The sequence below is a fragment of the Gymnogyps californianus genome, chromosome 6 (genome assembly GCF_018139145.2).
Source record: "Gymnogyps californianus isolate 813 chromosome 6, ASM1813914v2, whole genome shotgun sequence".
NCBI lineage: Eukaryota > Metazoa > Chordata > Aves > Accipitriformes > Cathartidae > Gymnogyps > Gymnogyps californianus.
This window is the reverse complement of record NC_059476.1, coordinates 24,302,884-24,316,134: the sequence shown is the minus strand read 5'-3', so window position 1 is coordinate 24,316,134 and position 13,251 is coordinate 24,302,884. Positions and strand designations below refer to the sequence as shown.

Sequence of the window (13,251 nt, the reverse complement as noted above, 5' to 3'; positions counted from 1 at the left end):
TACCGTGTTCTCATTGCGAACCATCCATTTGAATGTGCCATTATAGCTGGTCACCTCAGACTTTAGTTCAGTAGAGGAAGGACTTCTTTCCCTAGCTTTCAACTTGTTTTTTTCCTCCTGACAACTTTCTAGGGTATTTTGCTTTCTGGTCCAGAGAAACCATTTGCCAGCCATGCTCACCAAATACAGCAGAATTGGACGGAGGTCAATCAGTTATCTGTTCACTCCACCCTGTTTTAAAGGCAAAAAAGAGGCACCCATTTCTGAGGATACAGGAGTGTTGAAGAGCGGCAACATCATTAAAACCCCACTGTCTGTGAGCAGATAAAATGCCTGTGGAAGCTGGCAAGAGTCACGGCTCTATGGGGAATTCCACTTCTTGAACAACTCAGTGTTCCAGTGATTCACTTATCTATAAATCTTGTGGGCGTTTGACATGGATGTATTTGGGAACACGTAGAAGAGAATGATATGGCTCTCTTCTCCCTTGGTCCCTGCTTTGCAGAAAAGAAGCAGGTTTCTGTAAGCACACTCATAGCCCTGACCTTTCATTTGCAGATGGTTTCCTGATTGTGCCACTGAAGCTTGTGTAATGGCTAAGATAAAAGAAACTTCACCATTGCCTTCTGTTTGTTGTATAGCTAAACTTACAATGAGTTGAATATCGACTCTTACTCACTGGAACAGCTCTTTTGGTCTTCTGCTTAGTTGTGAACTTAATTTCAGTCAGTCTGTGTATTTTATTTTTAAGTCCTGTAATTCATTCACTACATGGGGATTCTCTTGTGGAGAATTCTGTTTTTCCCATGCTTCCTGCTCCCCATCAAATATTAGAGCAGTGACAGAGCTGGGAACCCCAGTATCTTCCTGCAGGCTTGTTCAGTGCAGATGTGAAGTTCAGCACAGTGCTGAACATGAGCTTTCCTGTCCTAGGGCTCCCAAAGCAATAATGATGCAAAATGTGATAAAAATCCTCATTCATATTTTTGAAAACTCTTCTCTAGCATTCCTGTGTTCTCCTACAAGAGTAAGATTGTGGCTTGTTCAGTGCACCGTGAAATCTGCTCTGTGCGTGGATTTTGTCCACCGTGTTGTTAGGCGTTGCCCTTCTTCTAAATTTTCTTTGTTATGCCAGTCTAAATATGTGCCTCCTCTTTGGACCTGTCACCAGATGATCTGTACTCTTTCTTAGATATTTTTAACCCAACTGTACAAAAGTAGTTCTTTTAATATCTTTTGTTCATAGTTCAAACTGAGCACTTCTGGTTGGTTATTGTGTCCCAGCTCATGGCAGCCTTTGCTGTGAAGAACTGCGTGCACTTAGGTCTAGAATGATAAAAATACGTATTTCAAGAGAGGCTGGTAGTAGCCCAAGAGCCAGAGCCAAATTATGTTTCTGATTTCTGCCTTCATATCTTTTGCTGAACTGCTTCAGAGTTAATTTCTTTGAGGGAATTTATAGCAGTAGTGAAACGCTGTCCTCAGCATGTATCAGAATTATTGCTTTTTCAGGTTTTTCCTGCTCCTGACTTTTTCTCCAAAATATACTTGCACCTGAATTCTTTTTATTTTAACTTCTATCTGTTGGCTTCTCTCAGCATAAACCACAATTTTGGAAACGTCCTTATTTAAAATGGGGAAAAAATGGTATAGAAATCTCCCATGAATTAGAAGAATTTCTTTTGACCCAGTTCAGTTTTATTTCCTTTGACAAGTGGTCTGTCCTCCTAGTACCTCTGTCTCATGGGAGTGATTTTGATGGATGTGTATAAAAAAAGGCCTCCAGTTTGTGTGCCCTTAAATGATGGTTACGATCAAGGTGCCAATTGCTGCAAGGACCAAGAAGGATGCTGTGCTTCTGTGTGCAGCCCAGCTGGAGAATCCAGCTCATAACTAACCTTGGTGGGAAATGGGGTGCATTGATCAAGTCGTCTGACCTAATACTGGATTTGTTGTCTTAGTGGTATCAGCCACAACTTAAAGTTCGCTCATTCCTCATTTTGAGATACTACTCTTGATAAGCAAGCCCTCGCTTTTTCCCCCCTGCTGCCGCTTGGAATGTTTTCCTATCACCTTTTCCTTAACAAGAGATTTGAATTGCTTCCTTAGTGAACACGAAAAAACCGTAGGCTGTGTTTTGCTGTAAACAGCAGATTTCCTTGTTTTCATTTGGCTGCAGGCATTCAGACTGCCTTTGCAATTGGGACAGAAAGGATGTTATGTGCAAAGAATAGTTAAAATGCTGGGGATTCTCCAGTGGTTTGGCCACGCTTGCTGCTCTGTGGAAACTCAGTGGTTTCCAAGTGGGATGCTCCTGTGCCTGGCCTGCTGTTTAAAGCTGCTGCCCTGTGATTTCTATTGCTGGGGGACTGCTCCTTTTCTTGGGTGAAACTGGTGCGGAGAGGGGATGGTGTGGGGAAGGGAGGGGATGGGGGGAGAAGAGACCTTGTAGCAAGAGTTATGCTTTACAGCTTTCTCAGTTACTGAGCAGCTTTTCCTTGCAAGTGTCATGGGGCTGTCTGAGAGGACAGCAAGTTGCTGTGCTTCCTAAGAGGCCAAACAATGATGTTCTTGGCCTTACGCCTTTAACCTGCTCTCCTCTTCCTCGCCTTCCTCCCCCCCCCCCGAAAAAAACCCAACCACCAAACACTCAAAAAACCCCCAAACAGAATATCAGCTAGAGTGCATTCCTGCTGGAAAGTTTGAGCCTTTGAGCTGCAAGTTACCATTTATTATTTCCAGTCCCTGCACTGTTAGGGATTTAGGTGAGTGCCCATGCATCTCTTGCTTAGAGGAGGCTCCCCAAAATCCCAGGCAATCCAGCTTTTTATTTCTTATTCTGATTCTCCCAGTTACTTCTTTCCCTACCTATTGTTTATTTACCTCTTCTTGTTTTCTCCTTTTTCTGCCTCCTCTTCCTATAGCTTTTCCTGTAGTTTTAAGAAAAATGTTTCTCCATAATCCCCCTCAGTTTGGGAATGGAGTAACAATTGCATTTTCTTATTTGCCAGGGGATATATTTATTCTGTATGCCTTTGTGGTCTGTACTAGAGAGGTATTCGGATTCCATTATTCATCTCTTTAGCTGCGAGATTTATCTGTATGCAAGCCAATACCTTAAAAAAAAAAAAAAAAAAAAAAAAAAAAGTGGGATGATGGCCAGACTCAGTGCACTCAAACTCAAAGGTGCTGCAAAAGTCAGAGGAGGAGGATTCCCCTACTTTTTTTTTTTTCCCCACCCCTTAGTTAGAACAGCATTGAGGAAATGGAAGGAGCCTTCTTTGGGGTTCCCCCTGCCTGAGCACTGAACAGAACAGAGGGACAGCTGCACTCTGGTGAAATCATGCAAGCGACAGCCTGCCTTTTGAACAGAGCTTGCCTCTGTGGCAAGGTTTCACGACTGTCCTGGGCAATGTGAGAAAGGAGTTGTGAAAATCAGGTTAATACAGCAAGGTTGGGGGGATGTCAGGCAGAACACCTGCCTGCATAGGCAGAACACCTGCCTGCATGGGCAGGAGTGCTGCTTTGCAACACCAAAGGCTGATTTGTCCCTGATCTCAGAAATGTGTGTAGCAAAGTTGGAGAGCCTGTATGAGATGTAAAATTTGTGACGGCCTCTATCTTTATTTTATTAATTCTAATAAAGTGGGTGTTCTCTGTGTATTTTCTTTGAGATATCAATAAAGTTCACCTGTTATTATTCTTGGGGTTTTTAGAAAAAGCTGTCATAATACTAGTGGTTATCAAAAGTACTTTGCTTATCTGGTATGTGATTATCGGAAATTATTAATAATAATTCTGGATGGTTGTGATTGCACTGCTATCAGGAGAGTAGGAAATATTCCTGCTAATGCACTCTTTTGGCTCATGTAATCTTTAAGTAGGGCATACTAAATGTTATGTATCATGTGCTGAACTTCAGCCTTTCAGTGCAGACATTGCAAATTCAAAGGAAAAATAACATTTAGTTGGCACTGAGATGTTTTTTAAAAAATACTTTGTGTTTTCTTTTTTTACTTTTGCTTTTTACCTCTGCAGAAGGACCAGTTTCTTAACAGGAAAGATACTGTTCTCCCTACTGCTTCTTTCTAGGCTGTGAATTTCTGTGCATAAGGGAATTTCCCCTGACTTGGCACCATGTATGGCAGAAAGGGCACCGCTTTAACCTCATTTTTTAGGGCCGGGGTGTTAAAAAGGTTACCGTGAGAACAATGGTGAGGAGGAAAAAAACCCCGCCTCTGTGTGCGTGTGTGCCTTTTCATACTCCCTTAGGACTGTTCCTTGTCTTTCTTTGCAGAGGCTGCAGCAGCTTGGTTCTGCCTGAACCGGAGCAGAGTGTTAACAAGCCCTTCTTTTCTTCCATTTTTCAAAGCTTTAAAACTGCAATTGGTGTGAAATGCTGTGGGCTTGGGGAGTTTACAGCAAGCTGGTACATATCCAGCATACTGTAACCTCTCTGTGTCAGATTTGGAAGGAGGAGGAGGGAAAGAGTCCACGTTCCTAAGGGGCTGGTTAACAGCAGCATGCTATGTCCTGTTAGCTAACTGTCCTGCTGCTGTTAGTTACTGCTCTAACAAAGCTGGTCATTAGCTGCTGGAACAGATGATTTCTAGAGGATTATTTGCATTACACAATTTAATGCTTTTTAATAGCAAATTTTTAATTAAAAGGAGAGTCCTTTTGGAAGCAGCCTGAGCAGCTGCAGCTGAATTCTGCGTGTTTAATGTAATTAGAGAAACAGCTGGGGTGGGTGCTGAGCACCCAGCTCACAGGCAGTCACAGGTTGGTGGTGGCTCCTCGTGGGACCTGCGTCCTGAGTGATGCAAACCATGCGGGAAGCATCCTGGCGCACAGCCAGGCTCAGAGGTGGTGGGACAATTCCCATCTTGGCTGCCCAGGCTGGTGAGCAGCTGGGGAAGTGGAGAGTGGGTGGTAGCCATCTGCATCAGTTCACTTGTCACTTGTGCTGCCACGGATGATAGTGTTCAGTTTGCAGTCTGTCGGGCCGTGTGTATTTGTATCTGTAGTTTCAGCATCTCCTGGCGTGTTGGAGAATAACTTTGGAAGATGGCATCAGGCAGGTTTTAGCCTCCAATCTTATTCTGCTTCTTCTGGCATGCACTGTCTCTTGAAATATGCCTCTTGTGGTATCTCTTACCTCCTCCCTTTCTCCATGTTACAGGCAAATGTCTGATGTCTGGTTGGAAACTGCTGAGAAGTGAAGCTGCGGCTGTTTCTAACGAGTGGCTGACCTTTAAATAGCATTGTTCAGTCCAGAAGATCCCAGAGCACTTTTGAGTTTGCACTACTGAGGCTCTGTGAAAGAGTTACTGTGTTGCAATTACCGTGACCCAGGAGACAAACAGAAATCTCTGTTACCTTGTATTGGCTCTGCTGCAGGTACGCAACACAGGCAACTTAATTTGAGAGCCCCAGATATTATATAATCACAGCACGCGATGTGTGTTGGTGCAGAGGTAGTTGGCTAATACTGTTCTTTATGTTCCCATAATATCCAAATGCTTTCCACGTAGTAACATCAGTGAACCTCGATTTAGCAGACAAGATTACCCTACTCTGTAGCTTGAACATTGTCCCTAAGAACAGGCAAAGACCATTGGTATGTAGGAGCAAGCATATTTCAGCCCACGTTACCTTTTCCTAAGCAGAGATGATTAATTGCAAAGTGAAGATACTGGGTAATTGTCCCAGGAAATTCTTCTTCTGCTTGTGTACTTGCCTTTTGCTGTGACTTCGGTAACTACTTTGCTTGCGGAGATTTACTTGCAGCAGGTTGCTAGAAACCACTCTGTTACAAGAGCCTGCCTGTCCCAACCATGGGCTGAGCCCCTGGGCAGCCCTGCTCTGCTGTTTGCTGTGGATATGGGATACAGGGGAATGGGCTTATATGGCAGGCATAAATGCTCCTGGCCTGTTATGCTTGACATAAGAGTAAAAAGATACTAATATTCAGCACACTGGGTAGAGTGAAGGGAAGATGTGGGTCAAATCTAGGCTAGGCATAATCTGTATTTGTGACCCCAATATCAATTGGCCTTTTACATGTGACTTTTTAAAAATGAGATGCCTATTGCTTTTCAATGTTTTTATGTTCCTGTAGTTCAGGTGGACTTTTATAAAAATTGAAAGCTCTTTTCTGATTTCTTCATGATTCGCTTCAACTTTTGCATTCATAGAGTCTTGCTTTGCATGACTCAGCAGCAATTTGCATTGGTTGTTAGGCTGATACAGTTCGTTATGAGGAAGATTTTCCTCTTATGCTCAGTTGCTTCATATCATGCTCGGGCATCAGAGACCTGTGGCTGCCTGTACAGGGTCACTTTATTCAGGCAGGGAATGCAAACCACGTGGCATGACTGTTACTGTATTGCTGTTTCTCACTAAAATGCTTAATTTTCTGTAGTTAGTATGCAGGGACTGATTCCCTACATCTGTAAGAATCCCTGTGTTAAGAGTGTTTGGCTAGGAAGGAAATATGGTTTGAATCGCCGCTTCTGAGCGACAGAATCAGTTAACAGAAATAATCTACCTCATCTTCTGGTGAATGGAGTGAGATCAGGTTCCTTGGCAAGTACTGGACTCTTTTGTAGTTTAGTCGTCTTTTGGAAGACCCCGTGTTGCTGTTGTGCAACTTCCCTGTTGCTGTGACTTGAGACTCTCTTTGTGATGTGTGTGTTTGTCTAGCCTGGTGCACTAGACATAGATGTCACTGCTCCCCTGATGAGAGCAAAAAAAAGGGTTCTGTAATATTTTTGAAGAAAAAGTTAACTGGGTGAATACTTTTATTTTTAATTCTCAATTTTTCTTATCATGGATAGTCAGTTTTTGGGAATCCTTTACCCTCCAGCATCTACAAATGGTTATATTTTTCACCTTCTTGTGTCAACCGGTTACACAGGTATGAGCAGTCTATCTGGGCTCTGCTCAACTGCTTGAAGATGAACTTGTGGTAGTAATGGAGATGTTAGATGGTGTGTCAGGACCAGCAGCCTGTGGAATAAATGGGATCTCCTTTTCGTGGGAGAACATCTGAAACAGAGGACAGCCCAGTACTCGGGTGCCTGTTACCCACTCTTGGAACTGGCCAGTCAGTAACCTGTGTCCTGCCTTCAGGTGGAGGGCACTCGCATAGGACCTCTTTAAAGCAAAGAGGGCTCTGTACTGTCTGGAAGGTGGAGGTATCAGATGGTATCTGATGTTTGTGTATCTTTATGATGAATGTTAACACAATTTGGATCACATTTATGAACCAAAGTGGAGAGGAGGCCAAGAAACTTCTAAAATGCTTTTGTCCTTGACATGAGCTAAAGGTGGTGGAGTTACTTCTGAATATATGCCACTTGATGGGCTGGCTGAATGGTTTTGGAAAAGGCAGATCATGTTTTTAAGCCGACAGTCCCTGGTAATTAGCACTGTATTAGAAAGCAGACCATTTTGACTTGTGTGTCAGCAGAGTGAACCATGGCATCAGAGCTGCTGATTGCAGTATCCTTGCTGGTCAGGAGGGCTCTTGTGGCTCTGCAGGAGGGTAGGTAAGCAAAACGTTATGGTGAAAGGGCACTGGGTGCTCTTGCTGTTCTGCTACCAGATATTGCTTTTGTTTCTTCCCGTCGGCATCAGTATGAAGTAGGTGTGGGCTGGGATTGAAAGTCACAAGAGTTTTGATATATTCAGACTTTTCTTAATCCTTTTTGACTCCCGTCATTGCTGCCTCCCTCCACACTTTAAGCCTAATGTTTTGAGCTGTTGCTAGTTATTCCCATGCAGGGTGGTAGGGCCCACTGTCATCCTTCCTATAGCTTTTCTGGGTTTTGCTGTTCTACCATTACTCCCTGAGCTTTGTTACCTCAACAGATTAAATCCCAGGCAGATTTTGTTCCAGCATTGCTCTGGGCTGTCGCGAGGAAGCAGCTCCCTTGTTAAGTTAATGACCTGTGTCCTGCCTCGAAGGCCTTCTTTTGCTGTGCAGCCCTAGGGTGATGTACAGTGTCAGTTTTTATGAACTGTCTCTGTCCTCCTGTCATGGTGCCTTCACCTAAGGACGCAAATAGTGTTTTACTGTCCTTGAAGGCTCTTTCTGCTGCCTCTGCCAGTCTCTGCCAGCTGAATTGCTACTTCCTTCCCTTTTCATAATGTATCTGACAAAATTGCTTTCTGCAGGACAAAGAAATAGCACCAATCAGCTCATTTATGTTTTATTTTCTGATGTAATTTGCTGCCCGCATCTTTGCGTCAAAGTTTATTGTTCACTATTTCTTGCTTCTACCTGCAGACGTGTTTGCTGTTCACTTTTCATGGCCACTGCTCTCAGCCTGCTGGTGGCTGCGCTCCCCCTCTGTCAGGATTTCGTTCGTGCTGCTCTCCTCTCTGCTTGGTGTTTCTTGCAGCGCTTCAATGACCTTTCAGGTGCCAGAGGAAGGAGAATGCTTTTTCGTGCACACTAAGCGTCACCAGACATGACCGCATTAGCACATTCAGCTTTCCTTGAAGTTTCTCCGTCTGTTCCATCTTCATAAGGTCCCCTCACAGACTTTTGCCTGTGTCCTGGGCCTCAGCTCTTGTTCATGTGCCTGTCTCCTGCATTTACCTCAAATAGTCTTGTGCACAGGAGTGAAAACTGCCCTGCACTGGGACTCCAAGTGTCTATTTCAGCCACTTCCCATCTTGTTTCCAGTCTTGAATGGAAATCTTTTCTCCTAGGAAATACCCTTCTTCTTGCTTGTGTTTTTGTAATGCCACCTCTGCTGATTTCTGCCAAGTGCTCAGGAGGCAAGTTTTCTTGTAAACACAGAGTTGTATTGCAATGGTTATTACACAGCCAACTAAAGCTGTTTAAGTGGAAGAAAACTTTTTTTTGCAGCAAGTGTTTTGAGGAACATAGTTCTTAAAGGTGATGTGTCTCTATTTTCATGCTGTAGGAACAGCATGTTGCGCCTGAAACACCTGCTGTACTGGTACTCTAGCTGTACTTGCTTGTTTGCAGCATTATGCCGGGTGGAGTGCTCCTCCCAAACCCCTGCGGTTAGATGCAGTAGAAGTGCTAAGGAAAGGAAATTGATCAAGGGACCAGCCCCGAGAGCTTGTAGATAAAGGCAGGAAAAATACAGGAAAGTACAGGCGGAAAGAATAAGGAAAGAATGAAATCCTTTCAGGAAAGGTACTGGCAGTGGTCTCTGCACATCTGTGCTACTCTCAGTTTTGAGTTTGTGTGTGTTTGCGTGCATGTGGAAGGGTGCCTTAGCAAAGGAGAGTTGCAAGGAGGATTAGAGGAGAGCATTGAGAACATTTGCAAAAGCTGTTCCATATGAGGTAGGAGTGTGTGCCAAGTGCTAGTTTGAAACATTCCCAAGACAGTTATGGTAGCTGACGTCATGCGCCAATAAGAGGTGCAAACTGGCCTCTTGGTACTGGCAGAGAGAAAATCATGATGTTGGGAAAAGTCAAGACAGGTCACCTGTATTTTATGTGGAAGAGAATGGAAGACAGGGAAGAGAGGCAAAGGTACCATTAAAGTGACAGAGCAGAATAGCGAGATTTTTCTTGTAGGGATGAGAACAGTAATGTTACTTTGGTCAGTACTCGATTACAAGGTGTTACAGTGACTGAGACTCAGTCTAGTCTCAGCTAGTTGCTTTAGTTGGGTGAATCAATAGGGAAAGACTGTAGATGGTCATGTGAAGAAGACAACTCATCCTAGTCAGGTTGTGAACGTTTAGGAATTGAGTCAAATAGGATTGCTAACTTGTGACTCTGACTGGCAGGGAAAATAGTGAAGTTTTTCAGCAGGGGAGAAAAGGAAAAAGTAGGGGGTAGGTAGCAATATGAAATTAAGGGCTTAGTTTCTCCTCTTGGGTTAGAATTAGTGCCTAGGTATCCAAGAAACATCAAAGAAATTGAAATTTTGATTGAGACAGGAGGAAATGGCACTGTGCTGGCTGCATAGATACAATAGTTATTGCCACATGTAACATGGGGAAAGGAGGACAGAGCCCCAGAGACCCCAGAATACCAGGGGATAGTGGCCCATCATGGGGGCAACCCCAATCCTGCACATTAAAGAGGACAAGGAAAGGGAAAAGATGAAGGTTAATTTAGGCAATAGGAGCAGAACTAGGCAGGGATAGGTAAGGAAGCTGAAAGACGATGAAATTTTGAGAAGGGGAATGTGATCAGATATGTCTGTGATAACAAACAGGTCAGAAAAAATGAGACAAGAAACTGGCTATGAATTTTGGGTAAGGATTTGGAGTGTAAGTCAGAATGAAGTGAGGAAAAGGAAGTAAAAGGAGGGAATTTCATGGAGCTTTACAGATGAAAGGCAGAAGGGAGATCAATGGCACTGACATGCAGGTGGGGTTGGAAGTCAATTTTTGGGTTGGGGGCTTGTTTGGAGATTCTGAAAAGGGTTTGTTTTGGGAAATAAGAATGGGTGGGGAGAGATGGCAAAACATGAGCATGGAGGAAAGAGTAGGCAGATGTGAAAGGAGGCTACTGAAGCGTTAGAGAAGGAGAACGAACAGGAGGTCAAAGATATTTAGAGTTTGTTTTGACGCTGGGGAGGGGTGAATGTATGTGAAGGACACCCATCTGTTCCTTTGAGATAACGGAAGGAAATAGGTCACTAAGTGAGCACACAAAGCGAAGGGCACGGGGAATTAATAGACTGATTGGGTTGAGGGAGAACTTGGCTGTGTGCATGGGCTTGATTTGTGAAGTGTCATGTTTGCTACATGCTCTGTAAATCTCCATTTCTTGATTATGTTTTTGCAGTGCGGCTCCATGACAGTATTTCAGAAGAAGGTTTCCATTACCTCGTCTTTGATCTGTAAGTGTCTTTCTAAGGCTTTGATGCTACACCAGTGATACAGGCATGTGGATGGTTGACTAAGAGTGGAATAAAAAGCACCTGCATTAATATAATTCTCCTTTTCTCTTTTGAGACCCGTAGATACATCTAGCCTGTTTGACAAAAATCCATTGACTGTGTGGTAGGGGATGGACCAGGAAGGCTCCTGGCAGCAGATGTAAGCGTGGGATGGCAAAGGATGGCTATCCTCTGTAGGCAGGCTGTTTGACTTTTGTCTCTGAGGCAGCCTGGAGGGGGTCAGAAGAGGGGTGTTCTGCCCAAGCTTAGCATATACTGAGCTCTGTAGAGGTGCACGGGCAATTCGTGCCCAGTGTGTCAGCAGCATCCTGTACACTGCTGGTGAAATGGCAGTCCAAGGGGTCAATCACATGGCACAGTCACAGTGCTGGTGCCATGGTGGTGGAGCTCTGCCCTGGCTCCCCTGTGCCGCAGGTCGGTGGTGGAGCCCTGCCCTGGCTCCCCTGTGCTGTAGGTCCCCACACAGGCTGCAGGAAGGGGCCCAGACGGGTGGCCACGTACGTCCCGTGCAGCCCTGAGCTAGACGTGCACGGGCTCTGTAACCTTCCTTGTTCTTTTGCACTCCAGGGTTACTGGTGGGGAGCTCTTTGAGGATATTGTTGCCAGAGAATACTACAGTGAAGCAGATGCCAGGTAAGACTGTTTCCAGACCCTTCTGTGTATGTGCCATGTGTGCTGGCAAGTGGAATGAGTTTCCTGACTGCTGTTCTGTGCATGGCTTTGTTCTGACACTCTTGCTCCCTGTCTGGAAAAAACAATTCCTCTTTCTGCTATTAGCGTAAACTATTGTCACCAGTCAGCCTGACTCACCGCAGCTCTAGCCCTTGCCGCTTGCAGACGCTGCTGTCTTTGCCACTTGCAGACGCTGTGCTCTTTGCTGGGAGACCCATTGCTAGCGGCTTTGTCTGCCTGACCTTTCTGGTGGGTGGTGACAGTGTGTCCTTAGTGAGCAGATGTAGGGGAGAGCTGTCCTGTGGCTATGAGAGCGCTGCCTGCTTGGCCTCTGCCACCTTCTAGTAGGGGTTCCAGTGATGTGCCATTGCTGTGGGGCAGACCCATTAAATTTGCCTGTGTCTAGGTAAAGGTTTATGGGGCAGGGGGGAGAGGGGGCTTTGAAGGCTATGTTTCTATGGAAGTCCTTTCTGACTGTGAGCTGGTTGGTGCAGTGAGAAAAGGCACAATATGTGAGAGGAACCTTTGTATTTTAATGTGAGAGAAATTTAGAGTTATGCCCTTCTTTTTCTGAGTGTGTCCCCTCTCTCCCATGCTTCCTGAAGTGGCCTGTGCTTGTCCCTTTGCTGTTTATGCAGGGTCGGTGCTTTGTGCAGCAGTAGCTGAGGGTGTTCTCTGACCCGTCCATCTGCTGGACATGCAGCATTTGGAATCAAAGCTGGGATTAGGCAGCTCCTGTTCTGCTTTAGCAGGGCCTGGGAGTGGCCCGATGGTGACATTTCACCCCTGCTTATTCTGCACCCGTGTTCTTATCCTATCCTAACCCTTGCTGGAGCAGGAATTAGGGGAGCTGTGGGAGGAGAGGAGTAAGAAGGGAGTAGTGGGTGCTGCTGCAGGGTCAGCTTGGTAGGCAGTACTGTGAGGAAGATCATACTGAGTGAAAGGAAGGAAAGAGTATGACTTGGTGTGTTAGTGTAGGTACTGTTGTGGAGTCTGTGGGCGCTTATTTGCTTTCCCTGTGGTACGCTTACAGCCTCTGTCTTCTGGGCATTGCACGACGCTTTCAAATGAGGCATTGCACCACACGCTCCACTGTGAGCCGCCTGCTGATGGGGAAGGCCAGTGGGCTCATCATCTCTGGAGCTCCTGGCAGAGAGGTCTGAGAGCCCTGTAGATGCTTTCAGAGGGGTGTACAGATGTTGTAGGCACAGCATCTCGGACAGATATGCAGTCACTCAAGCCGTTCTGCCTTGAAGTTGGGAAGTTTTGAGGTTATCAATCATCATCCTTCCCCCTGTCCCTCTTGCCAGTGCCTGTTCCCTGAAATGGTCAAGAGCTGGCAGTGACCAACACTGCTCAGGAAAATTATGGCAGGGTTAGGGGAAAAGGAGAACTGTCTGTTGCTCTTTGAGCCTTCCTCAGGGTGCTCAGCCCTCTGACTGTCAGATGGCCAGGTCTTACAGTGCCCACAAGATGACAGAGTGAAACTCCTCCCTTTCTCTCCCCATGCCGAGCTGAATTCCAGAGCAGGCTGGGAGAGCGAGGGAGTGAGGTCCGTGCCAATCCGCCGCACTTGGCTCGCCTGGGACACCTCACACTTTTGCCATTTTTGGCCAGAAAATCTCTCTCGCTCAGACTCGGCTCTGTTCTAATTATACATTTTTGTTTTGGGA

The 13,251-nt window shown here is 45.3% G+C and overlaps 1 protein-coding gene across 5 annotated transcripts in view; it reads left to right on the top strand.

Moving 5' to 3' along the window:
- CAMK2G (calcium/calmodulin dependent protein kinase II gamma) overlaps positions 1 to 13,251 on the top strand; it is a 119,603-nt gene that overhangs the window by 57,556 nt on the left and 48,796 nt on the right. For all 5 annotated transcript variants that reach the window (XM_050898901.1, XM_050898898.1, XM_050898899.1 and 2 more), the window contains exons 4-5: positions 10,792 to 10,846; positions 11,474 to 11,539. In XM_050898901.1, the coding sequence (XP_050754858.1) occupies positions 10,792 to 10,846; positions 11,474 to 11,539 (121 nt within the window). The remainder of the gene's footprint in view (positions 1 to 10,791; positions 10,847 to 11,473; positions 11,540 to 13,251) is intronic.